Raw genomic sequence first — 22,445 nt, 5'->3', positions numbered from 1 at the left:
GCTGATCACTCTCCTGTCAACTCCTGTACTCTATCTGATCGAGAAGAATAAGGGGAGTCAATGAGAGAGCGTCTCCTGTTGATGTCACGTAGTGTGGAGCCCCGGTTAAGTAGATCTAAGCTACGTCGATTTGAGTTATGCTATTCACGTAACTCAAATTGCTTAGCTAAGATTGACTTTTCCCTTTAGTGTAAACCAGGCCTTAAAAGGGGGCAACCTTAAGTTTGGGAAAGGTGGTGTCAACTGGGTGGGTGAGAGGGGGTTTATATAGTGAGCAACAGGCTCGATCCATTAGTATTGTTATTTTCCAGACATTGTAATGTATGGATTTTTTAAAAGATGCAGATCATTTATAAAGAAAAGTGTAAGATTATTTCTGGTTGCTAGCAGGACTCTTTTGTCTCTGTGTTTGTATAAGCTTTTTATTTTTTCTTCATAAAACAACTAAAACATTTATACAAAGAATAATAAAATAAATAAAGGTTTATGTATATATTGTCACTGATGTTTAGTAGCGGTTACAATTTACTTTCTATAAAGAGTTTACAGACTATATAAGAATCAGGAAGGAACAAACAATAGCCAGGAAATGGTTAACTCTTTAAATTCAAGGTTACATGTTACACAGTCACATTTAGGAAAGATTCTATATTTAGTACATGGTAGATCTGGAGTGCTTATTCCAGTTTGGGAATGTGTCTGTAGCAGTCACTAGTGTAGCTGGATGCTGGGCAGTCTTGGTTTTTTGGAATGAACATTAATCCAATCTAATACTCATGGTGAAGATAGTTTGAATAAGCAAATCATCTTACATAAAACTTGCATTGTCCTCAATGTGTAAGTAATCTTAACAATCTTCAAATAATAAAGTAGTTCAACTTCAAAGTGTCAAACATTGGTTTTGCATTACAAACCCTTGAATTTAAGATAGCCTTTTTTGTTTTCAGTGAAAACATTAATAACACCATTATTGTAACAGTGATTATTTTTCCTTCTGTCATCCTCAATAAACACAGAACTAAAGTGAAAGTTATACACGTACCAATCATTTTTATCAAACAATTTTCAACCTGTATCCTGCAGTTTTATATAATGTGCCGTTATCAAAAACATCAAAATGGAGTTACCTGAGGGCAACCTTACCTTTAAACCTACCTCTTTATTTAAAAAAGCATGTTGTTTGCTAGTTAGTTTTCCAAATGACTCCTATGGTTACCAAAGGATCTCCAACCAATAATATTTTTGATTATCTGAAACTGAACAATAGCTGAATTTTAAAACTTGACACATTCAAAAATGTGGAAATTGTTACATACGTAGTCTTTAGCATGGAGTGCACAATATGCTAAATTGGAGGGGAGGGATGCCTTAGGAAAAAAGTTAAACATTGTCATTCTGTGCACGCACAAGAAGATATATTGCTAAGTTCTGAAGTCACCTCCTCTACCTAGGTGCATGCATATGAACTGGCCATGTGCACTTTTAAAAACAGGCTAACTAGAAGCTGAAGTTTAGCTGTAGCACATTGACCTGGACTCTTCCTGCCCCTTGACCAGCCTCCCATTCTTTATTCTCCTAACAGCTTTTTTGTTATGCTTGATCATTAGATTATGCATTAATTTCAGATTTCCTGTATTCTGGAACTTTGTGTCACAGATTGCATTCTGCTTTCCAGAGCTATCAACATTTGAAGGTTGTGGTTGGGACACAGCACAGAGGCTGTGTGATCTGCTCTCCTCATCCCTTGCTTCCTAAAATGTAGAGGAAGAGAGTGACTCATTGAGAAATTCCCAATAGTTACCATGTATACAATGATAATTAAAATAGCTATTGTGGAATAGTATCAGAGGGGTAGCCGGGTTAGTCTGGATCTGTAAAAAGCAACAAAGAGTCCTGTGGCACCTTATAGACTAACAGATGTATTGGAGCATAAGCTTTCGTGGGTGAATACCCACTTCGTCAGACGCATGTGGAATGTGACCTTCATCCAGAAATACCTGTAAAAATTCATTGAAAAATTTAAAAAAAACTGATTCTGAAGATGAACCATCTGTGGAAGATGAAACTGCCTGACTTTACATTCTCTTTCCCTCTTTCTATTGATCTATGCTTGCCCTCAGAGGCTCACTCTGGACAGATCTAGTAATAATTCACAGGAGGCTGGTCCTTTTTGATATTGTGACCTAGGCTGTGTAATACCCAACCAGAAGAGTTTAGACAGTGCTCTAAACAAGTGTTTCTCAAACTTTATGATGCCAAGGACTGGTTTGCAGCCTTTCTAAACTGTGTCAGGGAAATCTCTGGGACTGGCACCAGTCTAAGGGCTGGTTGTTAAGAAACACTGCTCCTCTGCCATGTACATTGGCCAAACCGGACAGTCTCTATGCAAAAGAATAAATGGACACAAATCAGACGTCAAGAATTATAACCTTCAAAAAACAGTCAGAGAACACTTCAACCTCTCTGGTCATTTGATTACAGACCTCAAAGTCGCAATACTTCAACAAAAAAACTTCAAAAACAGACTCCAACGAGAAACTACAGAATTGGAATTAATTTGCAAACTTGACACCATTAAATTTGGCTTGAATAAAGACTGGGAGTGGATGGGTCATTACACAAAGTAAAACCTATTTCCCCATGCTAATTTCTCCCCTTACTGTTACTCACACCTTCTTGTCAACTGTTGGAAATGGGCCATCCTGATTATCACTACAAACATTTTTTTCTCCTAATAATAGCCCACATTAACTGATTACTCTTGTTATAGTTAGTATGGCAACACCCATTTTTTCATGTCCTCTGTGTATATATATCTTCCTACTATATTTTCCACTGCTTGCATCTGATGAAGTGGGGTTTAGCCCATGAAAGCTTATGGTCAAATAAATTTGTTAGTCTCTAAGGTGCCACAAGTACTCCTTGTTCTTTTTGCTGATACAGACTAACACTGCTACCACTCTGAAAACTGCACTAGATTGTTTCCTTCAGTGCAAAATCCATCTTTTGACAAAAGACAAGTCACAGTAGCAGGAGCCATGAGGATAATTACATTTATCTAAACAAAAATATAATGAAGCAAACCCCAGAAGTGGCAGGGCACATCACACTTTTGTTTGTCCTATGTTCTCTCACGACATTCAATGATCAGATAACTTGGTTGATGCTTATAAGATGCTTATAAGTTCCCAGATACCATAGTTTGGTTGGTGTTGTAGAAGCTTACACGGTTAGAACAGGCATTTCAAATACAAATTCTGTCAAATTCTCTACTGCAGCATAAAGAGGCAGGAAAGCCCCTGGAACTGGCTAGCTGAGAATTCCCCTGCTGTGGGATATCTCTTAGCAGGCACAGAATCAGTATATCTGAACCATGACTCACTTGGCCTTGGCATACCTAGAGCACAGCACAGTCCTTTCCCCACATCCTCCTGTGCAGTCCCTTAAGAGACCATTGTCAGATGGCATAAATTACAGAAGATCCCAGATTGCCCTAACCCAGTGGTGGGCAACCTGTTGCCCGCGGACCACACGCGGTCTGTCAGGGTAATCTGCTGGTGGGCCGCGAGACAGTTTGCTGACATTGACCGTCACAGGAATCCCTGTGTCCCACACCACTTCCCGCAGCTCCCATTGGCCAGGAATGGTGAACCGGTCTGCAGGTTGCCCACCATTGCCCTAACCTATGCTAAGTCCAAGACCTGCATGTATGTGCCATCATAATCAGGGAGTTGTAACTGACTCTCGTATCCGCTCCCCTCCATTCTTGCATGCTGAGCAGATCTTGGCTCTGGAGAGAATCTGTTTGTATAGCACCTAGTACTGTGGGGCCCCTGATCTATGATTGAGGCCTCTCAGGGCATGTCTACACAGCAAAGAAAAATCCATGGCTGGCCCACGCCAGCTGATTCGGTCTCATGAGGCTCAGGCCGCGGGGCTCTGGGATCTGGAGGGATGGGAGAGTCTCAGAGCTCAGTCTCCACCTGGAGCCAAGAAGTCTACATAGCAATGAAACAGCCCCACAGTCCTGTGAGCCTGAGTTGGCTGGCTCAAGCCAAACGTGTTTTTCTTTGTTGTGTAGATATATCCTCAGTGCTGCCACAATACAAGTAATAATAGTCTGACAATTGTTCCTTTAATCAAGACCATGGCCACAGCAAATGGTGAGTGAACTTTATCTTTCCCTTCCTACTTTTGTTGTATGTTCAGTTCTGCACCCTATCAAGTTTTACTGTTCTGATATGTAGTTTTGATATGATTCAGATGAGCTGTCTGTAAGAGTAAACTGAAACAATACTTTGTAACTGTAACATATAGATAGTTCTTCCATTGTAACAGGTGAAGATTGTGTGCTTGAATAGAGCTGTTAAAGTCATATTTTGAACAATATTAAAAAAGGAGTCAATGTTAGAAACCTATTGTCAATTGTCCCTGCTCTAGCAACCGAATTTAATTTGTCCAATTTGGGTTTCAATTACAGCATTGATTTTGTCCAGAACAGCATGAACAGATGAATTGATGGTCAATATGTACTCTTCAATTAAAGATAAAAGTTTTGTTGTCAGTGTGTTTGTATTATGGTAGGTTACCAAGCAGACATGATTTTGATGAGCAATCATTTGGCTCAGCTGGCTAAATTCCTGGGATTGTGAAGCAATAATTCCTATACTGGAATATGTTTCTTTTCTTGTTCTTCCATTGAGTAGTTTTAACATATCTAAATTACAAGAGATAGATTAGGAAGTTAACTTACAAGAAATGCCAATAATGATTATATGTAAGTGCTCTTTCCCTCTCCACATATTCAGATTGTACCAGCAACCTCAAGTAGTTCAGGATTTACAAAATGTGTTTGTGATATACCTTTACTGTTTGTGTTACCATCTGATCTGAGTTTTTCTCATTGTTCTGATAAAGCATTATCACTCATGAATAAACATGCAAGAGAATGGTGGAGGATTACCCAATAAAAAAGATGATTTCACATTGTGTCAGACTTTTATATGATAAATATTTATCCTTGCTTGTTTTTGCTAAAAGGCAAAATATAGCATTATAATACTTGGTATCATTTTACTAAAAATATAAACATCTTAGGCATGAAGTTCTCTTAAGAAGGAATCCAAATAGTGTCACTATTGATGCTGCACTTCTGGTGTGTGTATGCCCCATGTGCCTTTGATCAGAGATTTTCATTAGCAGTGCACATTTGCCCTGCACATGTACCCTAGACGTCCTCACGTCCCACACCAAGGCTATATAGGGCCATGCAGGTGAACCACTCTCAGATCCTTCTCAACCACCTCAGACTGAGACACAGCTTAGGGTGTCCTTATCAAGTGTGCCTTGGCTTCTTTGCCTTTGGTGACTTCAGTTTGCCTTAGTTTAGTTTAAATTAGTTTCATTGTGTCAGTTAGTTAATTAATTAGTTGACTATTATTTGGAGGATTGTTTGTTATTTACTCCCTCAGGGGAGCCCTCTTTCCCTGAGAGGGATACACCCAGTTCAGTGGGTTTTAAACTCTGCCTCACATGCTGCGAGGCCATCCCAGTCAGTGATGGACACTCTAAGCACGTTCACTGTTTAGCAGAGTCACGCATCCCACAGAAGTGTAATTTCTGGTTATCACTCAAGTCCAGGGCAAGACAGAACTGGGAAAGCAAGTTGTGACGGTTAACAATGGAGCTGCTTTGGAGTCAGGTCAAGAGAGTCCCCGCCTTTACATCAGTCTCTGCCACTTTTATCTCAGTTCAGCATGCTCCCAGAAAGGGAATGCTTCAGAGGCCTCCTCTAAAGGTTCCAAGAGGGGAGCTCTACCTCCCCTCTTAAGGAGTCTACCTTGAAAAGACCTCGCTGTCCAAACAGGGCAATAGCTTTGGAAGATTCCACTTAAAGCATGGTACAGTGGAGGCTAAGGGTTCCTCTGGTATTCAGGGGGAAGAGAGATCCCATAGCTGAAAGAGCAAACAGTGTTTTATTCAACACATTCCTCCAGACCAAAGGGAATAGTTCCAGGCTATTATTGCTGAGGGACAGTTACTAATGTCCTTAGAAGCTACTGCGGCTTGTTCTATCTCCACAGCAGTGGTGATGGATAGGGCATCCTGACTCCATGTGTATGGTTTCCCCAGAGAAGTCCAGAATAGAATAGGATCTCCCATTCGATGGATTGAAGTTGTTCGTGGAGAATACCAATGAATCGCTCCACACACTACAAGACTCTGGAGCCACATTGCATTCGTTGGGCATCTACACCCCTGGGAACAAAAGAAAATTCAATAGATAGCAAATGGCCCAAAGATGCTGCCCACTGCACTTCTCTGGGTTTAATAGGCCTTTGGAACCTCCAAGAAAGAGGCAGAGGTTCCAGAGAAAGCGATCCTTTAACCCAGTGGTACTCAACCAGGCGTATAAGTTCCCCTGAGGGTACTCAATGGTCTTCCATTTTATCTATTAGCCTAGTTTTACAACAGGCTACATAAAAAGCACTAGCAAAGTCAGTACAAACTAAAATTTCATACAGACAATGATTTGTTTATACTGCTCTATATGTTATATCCTGAAATGTAAGTACAACATTTATATTCCAATTGATTTATTTTATAATTATATGGTGAAAATGATAAAGTAAGCAATTTTTCACTAGTAGTGTGGCTGTGACACTTGTATTTTTAGGTCTGATTTTGTACGTTTTTAAGTGAGGTGAAACTTGGGGTAACCCAAGACAAATCAGACTCTTGAAAGGGATACAGTAGTCTGGAAAGGTTGAGAGCCACTGCTTTAATCCATCTGACACTGCAGGCTTCTTCTTAAAAACATCAGTTTTGACAAGATGGTCGACAGTTTGAACCTTCCCCTTTCTCTAGACAGTTAGCTGCAATTACTTGCCCATCTCCCCCTGTTTGGCAACTGTCTCTCCCATTTCCAACAAGCCTGGGAATGTATCATGTTGGTGGAGGTGGTGCTGCAAGCAATAACAATGGGCTGTACACCATCCACTTTTCCTTCCTCCCTCCTTCTCATCACCCTTCCCCATTTCCTCTTCAGGGACCCTTCTCATGAGTTCTTATTACAGCATGTTCTACACTAGAAAATTAGGTTGGTTTAACTGTGTCGGTCAAGGGTGTGAAAAATCTACACCCCTGAAAGACATAGTTAAGCCTACATAAGTCCCTGTGTAGACAGCACTAGGTTGACAGAAGAATTCTTCCATTGATCTAACTACTGCCTCTCAGGAAGCGGGGACCCTTCACTGATGGGAAACCCCTCCATCCGGGGGGGCAGAGAGGGAGTGCCAGCCAGCCCCACTCTGCCCCCAGTTCCACTGTGGCCCAGCCACAGCCACAGCTCCCCTCCTGGCCACCGTTCCCAGCCATGGCCCCAAGCCCAGACTTAGGGTTGCCAGGTGACTGGTTTTCAACTGGAAATTCTGGTTGGAAAGGCAACCTGGCAGTGCCTGATCAGCACTGCTGATCAGACATTAAAAGTCTGGTTACCTGCCGTAACCGGCCTCCGCCACCAGGGGTGGGAGTGGGGGCGGGAGTGGGAAGAGCAGCAGCTGGAGCCTGGAGGAGCACTCAGGGACAGCTCCAGCAAGAAAGGTACCAGTGGCTCCCCTGTCCTGCCCCAGCACAGCTCACTCTCCCCCACCCTGCCCCATTCACCCCCACTCTCAGAGCATGATTCCCCCTCCCCCATCCTGTCCCATTCATTCCCCCACCCCCACCCCAGCTTCCGGGGGGGGGAGGAGAGGGGAGGGGCACACACCAGGTAAGGGAGGGGGTGATATTGAAAAAGTTTGTAGACTACAGGCTTAGACAAACGGATGTCAGTTCCCCAACAGGTGAAACACTCCTTAGACTGGTGGAAGAATGATTACAATGTAGGTGCAGGAGTTCCCTTCCTTCAACTGGTGCCAATAGTAACTGTAGCTAGAGATGTATCTCTGTTGGGATAGGGTGCATACGGCCCATATGGTACAGGGCATATGATTGCCCCAAGAACCCCCTCCCCCCCATCAACCCATTGGCGCTCAGGACAGCCAGAAATTCTTGCCTTCATTTTATGCCTCTCATCAGAGACAAGTCTATCAAAATCATGACAACAATGTGTCCTGCATGTTTTACATCAACCAGCAGGAAAGGGTCTGACCTGCTCTCTGCCCACACCAAAGAAATACAGTTATTGAACTGGTGGTTAAGGCGTTGCGTAAGAATTTTGGCAAATAATCTCTCTGGCAGGCAAAACATCACAGCAGATGGTCTCAGCAAGACAATAAATGGGAGTTGGACTCCCAGTTTCTTGTCAGCATATTGGGGGTTCCCAGAAGTGGACCTCTTCACCACTGCTACAAAGAATGCCACCTTTTCTGTTCAGTTGGAGGCTTAGGCCACAGATCATTGGAGGGATGCATTCCTCCTCCCTTGGGTAGAGAAACATTTCCTCCTACACCTCTTATTCTCCAGGTGGTGAACAAGATCAGACAGGACAAAGCCAGAGTTATCCTAATAGCCCCGTCATGGTCAAGGCAGACATGGTTTCCTTACCTACTTCACCTAGCACTCTGTCCAGTGATAAATCCTCCAATCATTCCTCAACTCCTCTTACAGGGCACCAGTCAACTGTTGCATCCTAATCTGAGAACTCTCCACCTCAAGACGTAGCTCCTCAATGGTTTGTTGGGTTAGAGTCAGCCTGTTCTGCAGAGTACAGCAAATATTACTAACTGATAGTGGTAGGAAAGAGTCTATCAGAAATATTTGCCTTCAGAAATGGAGAATATTTAGTCACTGGTGTCATCTCCAGAAAGTTGTTGATGAATGTGCCCTGCTTCCACTGGTTCTCCTGCATTTAAAGAAGATGATGGTGTGAATTAGTTACCTCAAGATTCATTTAGTTGCTTTAACAGCTTTTCATCCCACAATTTATGGGTTCTCACTGTTTGCTCATCCTGCAATTGTAACATTCATGAAAGGTCTGGGAAACAGGTTAAAGTCCCCACTCCAGTTTGGGAACTCCGTTTAGTTCATAAAAATTCATGAAACCTCTCTTTGAACCAATGGCAACTTGTTCATTATTGAACTTGTCTATGAAGATGGCCTTTTTAGTGGATGATATTGAGGTCTTAATGGCAGACCCTCATTTCTGCGAGGACAAGGATTCCTTATGCCCCAGATTTCTTCCTAAAGTATTCTCTGAGTTTCATCTGAATCAGATTATTTATTTACCAGTTTTCTTTCCAGAACCATATTATTCGGTTTTCGAGGCTGATTTTGACACTCTAGATCAGGGATTGGCAACCTTTGGCAGGTGGCGCGCCAGGGTAAGCCCCCTTGTGGGCCGGGCCAGTTTGTTTACCTGCCGCATCCACAGGTTCGGCTGATCGCAGCTCCGACTGGCCGTGGTTCACAGCTCCAGGCCAATGTGGGCTGCGGGAAGTGGTGTGGGCCGAGGGATGTGCTGGCTGCAGCTTCCCTCCACCTCCATTGGCCTGGTGCAGTGAACCGCGGCCAGTGGGAGCTGCGATCGGCCGAACCTGGAGATGCGGCAGGTAAACAAACTGGCCCGGCCCGCCAGGGGGCTTACCCTGGCGAGCCACATGTCAACGGTTGCTGATCCTGGGCTAAATCATTCAGAAAAATCTCCTCTACACAGTTTTGTTTGCAGGCAGATCTAAAGGATCTACTATTTCTGCCCTGAGACTGTGGAAATGGATCGCTGGATGTATTATTACTTGTTAAGGTGCTGCCATCATTCCACCTCCTCCTGGTGTGTCAGCTCATTCTATGAGGTTGCAGTCTGCACCTATGGCTGTTACTTCAAAATGTCCCAGTATCTAAGGCTGGGTCTACACTACCCTCCTGAATCGGCGGGTAGAAATCGACCTCTCGGGGATCAATTTATCGCGTCCCATTGGGACGCGACAATCGATCCCCGAATCGACGCTCTTACTCCACCAGTGGAGGTGGGAGTAAGCGCCATCGACGGGAAGCCGCAGAGATCGATTTTGCCGCCATCCCTACAGCGGGGTAAGTCGGCTGCGATATGTCGAATTCAGCTATGCTAGCTGAATTTGCATATCTTAAATCGACCCCCCCCCCCGTAGTGTAGATGTAGCCTGAGATCTGCAGAGTCGCTACATGGTCCTTGGTACGTCCCTTTTACAGGCACTGTGCCCTAATCAGTGACTCTAGATGGTATGCAGCAGTTGGTAATTCAATTCTTTCCTCAGTTATGTACTCGATTCTGAAGTTCCCTTCTCCTTTCGGAGGTACTGCTCAGGAGAAGACAAAGAGGTTACTCACCCTGTACAGTAACTGTGGTTCTTTGAGATGTGTCCCTATGGGTGCTCCACAACCCTCCCTTCTTCCCCTCTGTTTTGTATTTTCCTTATGAGACTTGGTGGTGGAGAAGGAACTGAGGTGATTTGCCTATATAACCTCAGTGTGGGACACAAGGATGTCTAGGGCATACGCATGGGCTGAATGGGCACTGCTAATGAAAATCCCCAATCAGAGGTGTGTAGGGCACACATGCACCTGAAGTTGAGCACTCACATCTCGAAGATCCAGTTACTGCACAGGATGAATCATCTAAGGGCTTGTGTTCTGTAATGGTATAGTTAAAGCAGCAAACCTCCCTTCCTCAGTGGGGATGCAATTATACCAGTTTAAAAGTGTGTAAATTGGTATGGCTTATTCTGGTTCAGGAAATGAAATAAGCTTTACCAGCATAAGGCACCTCTATACTGCTATAACTGTATCCATATCAGGGCTTACACCAGTATAACTGTATTGGTAAAAACCCATACCCCCTAACTAATGTAGTTACACTGGTATAACTTTTCTAGTGTAGACGAAGCCTAACACTCACACTGACCAGATGACGGATAAATACTCTGAAGTCAAGAAATGGTTCTTAGAGCAATGTTACCTTAGTCACATTGCACATACTGTATGTTTTCTGGAATATATTTTAGAGCATAAATATTAAGCACAGTAATGAATACATTTTTAAATTAACACAGGAATACAAAATACAACAGCTGTAATTTGCCTGAGTCAACATTGCAATGAGAAGGTTATTTTTTTTTTAATTATTTCCTGGTGGAGCATTTAAATTTGTAATTTAAACACTCAAACATTACATTTATATGACAGTTTGTATTTTAATTTCTCTGGTGTTTAAAAAAAGAAAAAAATGGAAATTAAGACTTGAAAGCTTTGCTGGTGAAGACTTTTAAACTCTTTAAACCAAATTAATTGGGATTGTGGAGTTTACAAATTCTACTTGATTTTGCCACAGTGTGGAAGAACCAAAATTTGATCAGGCAATGAGGATGATGTAAATTGTACAGGTGAGAAGTACTCTCCAACAGAGATTATAAGATATAAGAGTCTGTTTCTGCATTTATATCTGTATTTAAAGAAAGTTTTCTACCCGGACAACTTTCTACCTAGTTAACAGCTATGCTAACTTAGACACTCACTGTAAAACTACTATTATATCTTTGAATGTCAGCTTCCAAAACATCCCTCTACATACAATCTTTTCAGTGTAAAAATGCTAGAAATTGATAACTCAGGTGCAGCACAAAATCAACAAATTAATCTAATACACAGATGGCTCATGTAGTTAAAAATTAAGGTGACTATTGTTTGTATAGCACACTGGGATTTTTCCAGTAATGTGTGCCAATAACAGTAGCCCAACCTAGTTCAAGTAGATTACCCTTGATAACTGACCTTTGTGTCCAGTATGCATCTTCACTTTTGCCTCAAGCCACATAACTCCCTTTGTGGTTAATTATCTGGTAGCAGAGCACAACATTCTGGAGATGATTGCTCATGCTTAACCACACACCTGCATTAACATAAGATCTTCTTTCTTCTGTGCTATAATTGGATTTTCAGTTGCACCGTTTTAAACATAGAATTTCACCTTGTGGCTAACCTGCAATTAATTTTTATAGAGGTATTTTACTAAAAGCCACTGTTTGGTGGAAAGATCATATTTCTAGCTAAGTTGCCTATCTCTTTTAATGTTCTTAGTATCTTTCTGAACCTAAATCAAAGAGATTTGTTTGTGCAATATGTTATTCTGTCTTTCCTTGGTTGGAATTCATGTCACCTTCTTGTTGAAATATAAATTATATTCCAGCACTTTTATTATCTAGAGGCTTTTTAAAATCTCTTAAATACAAATAGTTTGTGTGGCATGCAGGCATAAATCAATATAGTTTACACAGCTTTTGTTTAAGAACTTAGCCTGCGGTTTATTTACTATTCATACGTACTGAATTATCAAAGTATGTCATTAACGTTAAAAATGTACTGTAATGAATCCTCCACAATGTATTGTGGTATTTTCTTTTTAAACTGAAAATATACCTACTTCATCACGAAAGGAGTGGACGGAAGTTTTGCACTTTGCTGCCTGAAGGTGTCTGCTATAGCCAGCTTCTATCTGCAACCCTTAAATCAGTTTCTTTTCATCTCTCTGCCTTGAAGAGCTTACACTTTAATTTTAAACATGAGGCTACAAGTGCACATGCTGTGTCTGGGGATGGTTGGGTGTGCTACAAACGGTAGAGTTGGGATGGGATGGGGAAAGAGGAATGTTACAGCAGAAAGATCCTGTAGCTGTGAACACTTACAAAGGGAATACCGTATTAATATGTATACCTTGCAAATAGCAAACGTGAAGATTTTAATTATAATCACCGCACCGTATTTGAGCACAATTTCTAATCAGAATATATTGGGAGCACTTGTAAATTTGGGAAACATTCATATTATTAAACCAAGGGTTTTTGTTTTGTTTTGTTTGTTTTTTCGTAATAAATACCAGAAAATTAGTTTGAAAATGCCTGCAGTCATGAGGCTCAAACTTTCCATTAAAAGTTTAGCTTTTGTGCTGAGACTAAGTATTAAAAATCCCAACCCAAAAGGACTTCCAGAAAGCTGTGAGCAACAGGAAAAGTTGCATTAAAAGGGAAGTTGGCATAAAATGTAATCATGTTTTTAAATTAGGATTTGATATTACTAATCACACCATTCTCTAAAAAAAAGTGTGAGACAATCAGCACTAGGAGCATTACTTTCTGAAAAATAAAAGCTCCTTTAAAATATGGTATCTTGAAAATACTTAACAAGATTATACCTTGAATTAGAGCTGTCTTGGAATAAAATGTAATGTGTCATTTCTGTCAGTGAGCACTGAAGTTATTTGTTACTATAAACAAGGCACTTTTATTTACTAACATTTTAATATCACATTACTGCTAAAAATGGTCCTGATTGAGGAAAGCTATCAGCATATGCTTAAGTGCACCCCTATTCAAGACTGCACTTAAGCGCCTATCTAAAGTTAAGCAGGTGCTTAAGTGCAGTCCTGAATAAGAATTGGGGCCACTATTAGGGTTGGGAGTAAACCCTCCTTCCATTCTTCTTGGGTAGCCAGGACACAGTCTCCAGGTGAAATCCTGTCCCTGCTACAGTTAATGGCAAAACTCCCATTGACTTCAATGGGCCAGGATTTTATTCTCCAGGTAGTCTTCCTTTCCTCTGCGTTACCTCCACCTTCACTGTGGTTGGTCAAAGGAGACATATCCAGGAAACAGGGGAAACTGGGTTCAGTAACTCCTCTGCTGGATCTTACTTTTCAAACTTACCTGTATTCCAAGGCTTCTGCTGGTGTTTAGTGTCCTGGGTGCATGACGTATCTAAAATCTTGTAAGAGCTTGCATGTCCGGCATTGGCTTTTTTAGAAGTGCGGTGTGCTGTGGAGTGGAAATATGGCAGTGGGGGACTCCAAGCGCCGGAGTTAGGAATAGAGCTTCAGCTCATACAGAGGAGTGTTTGTACGTTGGCAGTCATTGTAGGTATCAGATATTTTCTTTTTTTCACCTTAAATATTATTATATTACTAATTCTGGAACAGTGTATATAGATTTTAATACAAATTAAATATAGCTTATTTGCTTATCAAAAGCTATACATTTTTATTTTATTTAATGCAATGACAGTATCTGTGTATCAAATTGTTGTTAAATGTATTATTTTTCAAATTACTATTGTGGAAGTTAATCATACATTTAAATTCAGCTTTCAGATTGCTTATTGATTTGCCAACCTAGCACTATCAAATACAACCTCATGCATATTCTATTTGGGTTGCTTAGCTTTCTTCTGAAGCAGACTTGCATAAAAGTGAATTTTAAATCAAAGTGCTTTGCCAAGACCACTGTATCTTTGGCATAGACCAGTGAACAGTCTGCAGTTCTCATCCAATTTATGTTTCTTTTTGGATCAGGAACAACTGTCTCAGACATGAATTATATTTTAGTTCCACATTCATACCTCTCAGTTTTGGCAATCTTCTGTTTGTCAGGCATCTTCAAAAGGAGACTAATTGCTTTATTGATTCTCTCTGTAGCAATCCCCTGGCTTTGCCGATTGCCAAACAAGACAGTTTGCTGGAGAAAGACACCATGTTCAAAGATGCAACAAAAGGCTTATGTAAGCAGCAGTCTCAAGATACCGCATCTGACAATGTCACAGTGACTGACACAACCAAACTTGAACAGGTACATGTCAAGTTTCTTAAATGTCTTGGATCTGGAAATTTAAAATTTGATGAACAAGAAAACACAGGAATGTAATCAATTCATACTATAAGTTTGGCTAAAGTCATTTTCCAATAATAATTCTCAAAATCATTACACCCCAATGTCTTGGGATCAGACTACCTGAAAGACCCCCTGTCTCGCTGCATTCCATAGACATAGTTATGATCAGCAGATGTATTTGGTTTTTAAATTTTAAATAATTGGTCAGGCACTCAAAACCTTGGGGCCTTTGCATGGTACCAAAGTGCAAATAATAATAGAAAAATAAAGAAACTATGATTTTTTTTTCTCCTCTCTCTTGCTATAATTATATACACAGTGCTGTATTAACACATACACTATGCAGTCTCTTTACTGGAGAGTTCACAGTTTAACATCCCATAACGAGATTTCACCCAGCTCATAACAATATTGTAAAAATCTGTGTAGTCAAATATTAGCATTTATATGACTGTAGCTAGTTTTACTTCCTTTATTAATACAATGATGGATGTCCATGACATAGTTGAGAGACAGAGATAGTTTGTTCAGAATCTCTTGCCATTTGCTATACATTCCAAACTATTTGTCACCAATAATGTCTCCGTGATATAGATCACGAGCAACTGTAAAGACGGCTATGTATTTATGAAGCAGTTCTGACTTCTATAATGTACTCAGCACTAATCCTTCTAAATAACATACTTTTTTATTATTGTGAATTAAAATTTCTGTTGAATGCAGTTGCTTTGAAGGAATCTTGGCAAAATGTTTCCGTAACAGACAATGCTTTACATTAAAAATAAAAGCTTTCAACATAGGACTTGTGATATAACTAACAAGGATTCAGTGTAATTTATCCGTAATGTTTGTATCCTAATCTATACTGGAAGTAATCATGTTCTGTTTAATTTTTCATTACGATATGCAGAGTCATTACTCAGGTTTTATCTTCATATATTATTAAAACAGATCAGCATGATATTTCACCTGGTGCATGTCAAGGATATCATACATTCATAGGCAATATGGCATGTAGATTAGGCCTTCCTCAGGGGATTTGAGAGAAGATTTTGAACTTATTAGGCTTGGAATATACATTTTGTAATATTGAAAGAGATAACACTATTTTTGGTTTTGAAATAAAAAAAATTATAATAGCTCAGATTTACACACAAGCACAAAATGTTAATATACAAAATAACAAAATACCATATCCAGATAAGGTCAGATGAGCAATTGGGGACTTTTGATTCTTTTTTTTTCCTAGCTGAAATATGTTTTTTTATCTCAATTAATTTCCTAAACCCAATATGCCAGATCAAGAAGACAATATGAATAATCACCATAGTTGCATAGTTGGCAATTTCTGTTCTTATCAGTTGAGGAGGAGATTTTCCCCAATACACGATTGAGATCTCTGGCACGAAAAGGAGTTGTGTGTTACATTCCACAAGCAAAACTGCTTAGTCTTTTTGCTTGATTAAGCCATTTCTTTTTGAAAACAGACTTGGCATAGAACTGTTGTGCCACATATTGTTGGCCACATAATGTGATGTGGACTTCGAATGTACAATATTCAGTGGTTTTTTCTTTATTGCTGTAATGTTAGATAAAACATGCAGGGGAGAGTAGTGATTGGAAGAATATTGTGCATGGAAAACAGAATGCATACTGCCTTATTAATGGTACTAATAAATAAAATTACTTCTGGTGATATAGGGAAAATTACTAACGTTTTGTTATTAAGACATTTAAACAGATTATAAACAATTATATATTCCCAAACACACATACAGTTCTATCTCATCTTAGGCGCATTTAACATGCGCGATTTCAGCTTTACGCGGTCGGCAAAAACAAAAAAAAACAACAACAAAAAGAGAAAAATAACAATTTAAATACTTGGTGTCCTTTAAATTTAAATACTGTTTCTGTAGTGTGGGCGATTCCATTACATTCAATGTAATTTTGACTATACGCGATTTTCGCTTTAGGCGCTGACTGCGGAACGTAACCCCAGTGTAAGATGAGACAGACCTGTACACACTGTCAAATGAGTAAATAGAAAACTTCATTGTTAATATTAAAAATAAGATAGCATTTAGCTTCTAATATATCTATGCCTAAGAATGTTCAGTGACCGTTCAGATTATTAGTTTTGAGCTGCTGTCGCCTTAGTTTAGGGTATTGAGAACTGTAATAAAATATATATTATAAGGTCACTTTGTCAGTCAGACACAGGAGGCAAGAAGGATAAAATAGAATAAACTCATCTGTATGCTCAGAAAAAGGAGGTGAACAGAATAAAATTGGAAATGCCCTGGAAGTATTTAACCCCCAGTCAATTCATTTGTGAACTTAATGCATGTGGAATTTCTTATATGTACGTCTCTTTTTTACTACTTGAGATTAAATCTAGCTTTTACAGCATTTATTTGCTTCATGGGCCAACATCATCAAATTCTTCTCCTTGACCTTGGATGGATGGTATATCCTGGCGATGTGCAGCCCTTTTTCCTCCCTCACGCAGTATTACTTATGTGTGGCATCCCAAATGAGAGCAAATACCTGTGACGTTGTGCAGTCTATATGATTTTATAAAAACATGATAATAAGTGACTATAATGTAACTGGGATAGTTTTAGAAACATATGGTAAAAAGTGAATATAATGTAACTGGGATATGCTTCAAGCAAAAGGTCTCTTGTAAGGTATCATTACAAAGCTTATAATCTACTGAGTGTGATCATCCGATTTGTATAAATGTACCACTCTAGTATCTAAAACTAGAAATATAAAATATAACTCTGAGGGCTTATTGTAATTATGTAAAGTGTGGGCCATTAATGATGGTTTGGAATCTTGATGACTCCCATTGTCTGCAGATGGCTGTGTTTACCTGTGAGTCTTCCTGTATATGTGTGTGTGCTGGCAAGTGAGTAATGAAGTCTTGCAATGACATGTGATCATGTCACCTGAACCGGAATCCATCTTTAACCTGGTGCTTTTCCAGTGAGGGGGGGTGGAAACCCAGAGGGACAAAGGGTTCCCGTCTTATGCAAAAGATATATAAAGGGGTGGAAGAGAACAAAGGGGGGGAGAGGAGCCATCCTGAAGAATCCCCTAGCTATCACCTGAGCTGCAACAAGAGCTGTACCAGGGGAAAGAATTGTGCCCAGGCCTGGAAGGTGTCCAGTCTGAGAAAAAACTTACTGAAGCATCTCTGAGGGTGAGATTATCTGTATTCAGTTTGATTAGGCATAGATTTGCGCATTTTATTTTATTTTGCTTGGTGACTTACTTTGTTCTGTCTGTTACTACTTGGAACCACTTAAATCCTACTCAAGATGTTTACGAACAGCAACAGCTTTCTTGATCAAGTGGTACAGATCCTCTGGAAGGTCTGGGGCAAGTCCCTTGGACTTAAGGATCCTTAAAATTTTGTTGCCAGTGACAAAACGAACTTGGGCGACACCATGAGAGTCCCTTAAGATTACACCAATCTGTGAGGGAGTCAGACCTTTCTTAAAAAGAAGAACAGGAGTACTTGTGGCACCTTAGAGACTAACAAATTTATTAGAGCATAAGCTTTCGTGGACTACAGCCCACTTCTTTGGATGCATATAGAATGGAACATATATTGAGGAGATATATATACACACATACAGAGAGCATAAACAGGTGGGAGTTGTCTTACCAACTCTGAGAGGCCAATTAATTAAGAGAAAAAAAACTTTTGAAGTGATAATCAAGCTAGCCCAGTACAGACAGTTTGATAATAAGTGTGAGAATACTTACAAGGGGAGATAGAGTCAATGTTTGTAATGGCTCAGCCATTCCCAGTCCTTATTCAAACCGGAGTTAATTGTGTCTCACACTTATTATCAAACTGTCTGTACTGGGCTAGCTTGATTATCACTTCAAAAGTTTTTTTTCTCTTAATTGTGTGTATATATATCTCCTCAATATATGTTCCATTCTATATGCATCCGAAGAAGTGGGCTGTAGTCCACGAAAGCTTATGCTCTAATAAATTTGTTAGTCTCTAAGGTGCCACAAGTACTCCTGTTCTTCTTTTTGCGGATACAGACTAACACGGCTGTTACTCTGAGACCTTTCTTAGCCAGTTTGTAGATCTGTTCTTTTACATCATCAGAAGTTAGTTTTAACCATGTGGGTACACTGCGCCTGTAGGGCAAGGCTGACTGGGACAGGCCCTTCCTCGGAGCGTGCATGCGACCCATGATGGCGCCGGGCAGCCTACTGTCTGTATTTAATAAAAACACTTTTTATTTAGTAATTTACTCAATGTATTAATACCTGGGGGAGCAAACAACTGTGCATATCTCTCTATCAGTGTTATAGAGGGTGAACAATTTATGAGTTTGCCCTGCATAAGCTTTATGCAGGGTAAAACGGATTTATCTGGGTTTAGACCCCATTGGGAGTTGGGCATCTGAGTGCTAAAGACAAGCACACTTCTGTGAGCTGTTTTCAGGTAAACTTGCAGCTTTGGGGCAAGTGATTCAGACCCTGGGTCCGTGTTGGAGCAGATGGGAAAGTCTGGCTCAGCAAGACAGGGTGCTGGAGTCCTGAGCTGGCAGGGAAAACAGGAGCAGAGGTAGTCTTTGCACATCTGGTGGCAGCTCCCAAGGGGGTTTCTGTGATCCAACCCATCACAATACCATAACATCCTATTATTCTATATGGGTGCAAAACCTATCTTGACATCCTTTGGATCAGGAATTGGCCCTCTATACCACACATTTAACATAAAACTATCTTAGAACTTTTTATTCAGAATTTCTATTTTTTATTCCTATAAAGCCAGACTGCCAACCCCATGCCTCCTTGGGAGAGAAAGTTATAATAAACACATTTTAGAAACCTTTGAAGATGGCCTAATAGCTTTTCTACCCATAAAAAAGTCAACTAAAAAAAAATTACTCGCAATTAAAAAAATTAATTGTGATTAATCACACTTTTAATCACACTGTTAAACAATAGAATACCAATTGAAATTTATTAAATATTTTGGATGTTTTTCTACATTTAAAATATATTGATTTCAATTACAATGCAGAATACAAAGTGTACAATGCTCAATGTATATTATTTTTATTACTAATATTTCAACTGTAAAAATGATAAACAAAAGAAATAGTATTTTTCAGTTCACCTCATACAAGTACTGTAGTGCTAGCTCTATTGTGCAAGTGCAATTTACAAATATAGATTTTTTGTTACATAACTACACTCCAAAACAAAACAATTTAAAACTTTAGAATCTAGAAGTCCACTCATTCCTACTTCTTCTTCAGCCAATCGCTAAGGCAAACAAGTTTGTTTACATTTACAGGAGATAATGCTTCCTGCTTCTTATTTACAATGTCACCTGAATATGAGAACAGGCATTCACGTGGCAATCTTGTAGTCAGCATAGCTAGGTATTTACATGCCAGATATGCTAAATATTCATATACCCCTTCATGCTTTGGCCACTATTTGTGAATGAACTCCTTGGGGGAGAATGGTATGTCTCCTGCTCTGTTCTATCTGCATTCTGCCATATATTTCATGTTATAGCAGTCTCGGATGATTACCCAGCACATGTTGTTCATTTTAAGAACACTTTCACCGCAGATTTGACAAAATGGAAAGAAGGTACCTGTTGGCACTGGTGAGCTGGAGCTGGTTCGCATGGGTTCACGTGAACCAGTTGTTAAATGCAGAAGTTGGTTTAGAACCGGTTGTTAAAGGGGTGGGCAATTGGGAGAGGGTGGTTTTTCAGTTGTTACATTGGCCCTGAGCATCATGGTAAGGGGGCCGGGCCGGGGCTGGGAGGAGGGGTTGGATAAGGGGCAGGGAGCGTTTGGAGGGGGTGGAGGTTCTGGGGAGGGTGGTCAGAGGATGGGGAGCGGGGGGGGGGGGGGTTTGAGTAGGCGTGGGAGTTCCGGGGGTCTGTCAGGGTGGTGGTGGATGGGGTCGGGGCAGTCAGGGGACAGGGAGCGGGGAGAGTTGGGTAGAGGGTGGGGTCCTGGGGGGCAGTTAGGGTGGGGGATCTTGGGCGGGGTTGGTCGGGGGACAAGGAGCGGGGGGGTTGATGGGTTGCGGGTTCTGAGGGGGCAGTCGGGGGCAGGACGGGGGAACAGGCTGTTTTGGGAGGCACGTGGGGCTTGTACTCACCGGGCAGTTCACTACCGGGTCTTCGGCGTCACTTCAGTGGCGGGTCCTTCACTCGCTCCGGGTCTTCGGCGGCACTGAAGGTCCCGCCACCGACGTGCCACCAAAGACCCGGAGTGAGTGAGGGATCAGCCACCGAAGAACCAGTAGGGAACTGGTTTTTAAGACTTTGGCAGCTCATCACTGCCTGTTGGGATATGTAAGGGTTAAGTAAAGACTTGGGTAACCACTACCATGGTAATAGGAAGTGAGGCACAGGCAAGCACTCTTTCTTCCCTTGATAGATAAAGTTGCCACCCTTTCCCACACCCTTCTGCTTGTTAAGGATAGATAAACTTTGTAGCTGCATAAGAAATATGGTTGTCTGAAGGATACCCTTTGTGTGAAGAAGTGTTATCTTTCCCCACTCCCTTCCTCTCCCAGCTACATAAATGAGCTCGGGTCATGTCCCCTTCCTCCCTCCTCTGTGAACTGCTGATTAAGGGAACTTGTGGCTACAATTATTGCAAAGAAATGTATCTTCAAGGTAAAAATGTCTGTATAATATGCTTAATGCTGTAAACAGTAAATGGGGTGGGTATAATTATATTCAGTAAATAGCTATTAATATTCATTATATGGGCGTTCATATTATCAAATAAGGGTTTCGGGGGTGTTGGAGTAAATGTGGGTATTTACATATTAACTTAGATAAAAGAGTGTGATGTGATTATTTCAGGGCTTACTCGACAATTGGGTCGAGGGGAACAAGTACCACAATAAAGAAGCCCATTTATTCAATCCACCTCTGGGTCCTCCTGCTCGTTCTTTCCATCTCTAATAATACCAATGTGAGATTTCTAAAGATAGCTACAGCACCTGACCCAAGGTTAAAGAATCTGAAGTGCCTTCTAAAAATCTGAGAGGGATGAGGTGTGGAACATGCTTTCGGAAGTCTTAAAAGAGCAACACTGCGATGTTGAAACTACGGAACCTGAACCACCAAAAAAGAAAATCAACCTTCTGCTGGTGGCATCTGACTCAGATGATTAAAATGAACATGTGTCGTTCCACACTGGTTTGGATTGTTATCAAGAAAAACCTGTCTTCAGTATGGATGCATGTCCTCTGGAATGGTGGTTGAAGCATGAAGGGACATATGAATCTTTAGCACATCTGGCACGTAAATATCTTGTGATATCGGCTATAACATTGTCACACGAATGCCTGTTCTCACTTTCAGGTGACACTGTAAACCAGAAGCAGGCAGCATTATCTCCTGCAAATGTAAACAAACTTGTTTGTCTGAGCGATTGGCTGAACAAGAAGTAGGACTGAGTGAACACATAGGCTCTAAAGTTTTCCATTTTTTTATTTTTCAATGCAGTTATTTTTTATACATAATTCTACATTTGTAAGTTCAACTTTCATGCTAAAGAGATTGCATACAGTATTTGTATGAGGTGAATTAAAAATACTATTTATTTTGTTTATTACAGTTCAAATATTTATAATAAAAATAAATATAAAGTGAGCACTGTACACTTTGTATTCTGTGTTGTAATTAAAATCAATATATTTGAAAATGTAGAAAACATCCAAAAATATTTAAATAAATGGTATTCTATTATTGTTTAACATTGTGATTAATTGCACGATTAATTTTTTTAA

The 22,445-nt window shown here is 40.4% G+C and overlaps 1 protein-coding gene and 1 long non-coding RNA gene across 3 annotated transcripts in view; one reads left to right on the top strand and one right to left on the bottom strand.

Moving 5' to 3' along the window:
• MYO16 (myosin XVI) overlaps nt 1-22,445 on the top strand; it is a 559,391-nt gene that overhangs the window by 264,327 nt on the left and 272,619 nt on the right. For both annotated transcript variants that reach the window (XM_034758177.1, XM_034758176.1), the window contains one exon: nt 14,438-14,588. In XM_034758177.1, the coding sequence (XP_034614068.1) occupies nt 14,438-14,588 (151 nt within the window). The remainder of the gene's footprint in view (nt 1-14,437; nt 14,589-22,445) is intronic.
• On the bottom strand, nt 17,954-18,866 carry LOC117870805. The gene is made up of 2 exons (XR_004644043.1): nt 18,727-18,866; nt 17,954-18,132 (listed from the first exon to the last, which is right to left on the bottom strand). It is a non-coding gene; the product is annotated as an uncharacterized LOC117870805 (long non-coding RNA).

The sequence above is a fragment of the Trachemys scripta genome, chromosome 1, assembly GCF_013100865.1.
Source record: "Trachemys scripta elegans isolate TJP31775 chromosome 1, CAS_Tse_1.0, whole genome shotgun sequence".
Taxonomy (NCBI): Eukaryota; Metazoa; Chordata; order Testudines; family Emydidae; genus Trachemys; species Trachemys scripta.
Note: the sequence above shows the minus strand (reverse complement) of the source record. Positions and strands in the feature narration are given on the sequence as shown.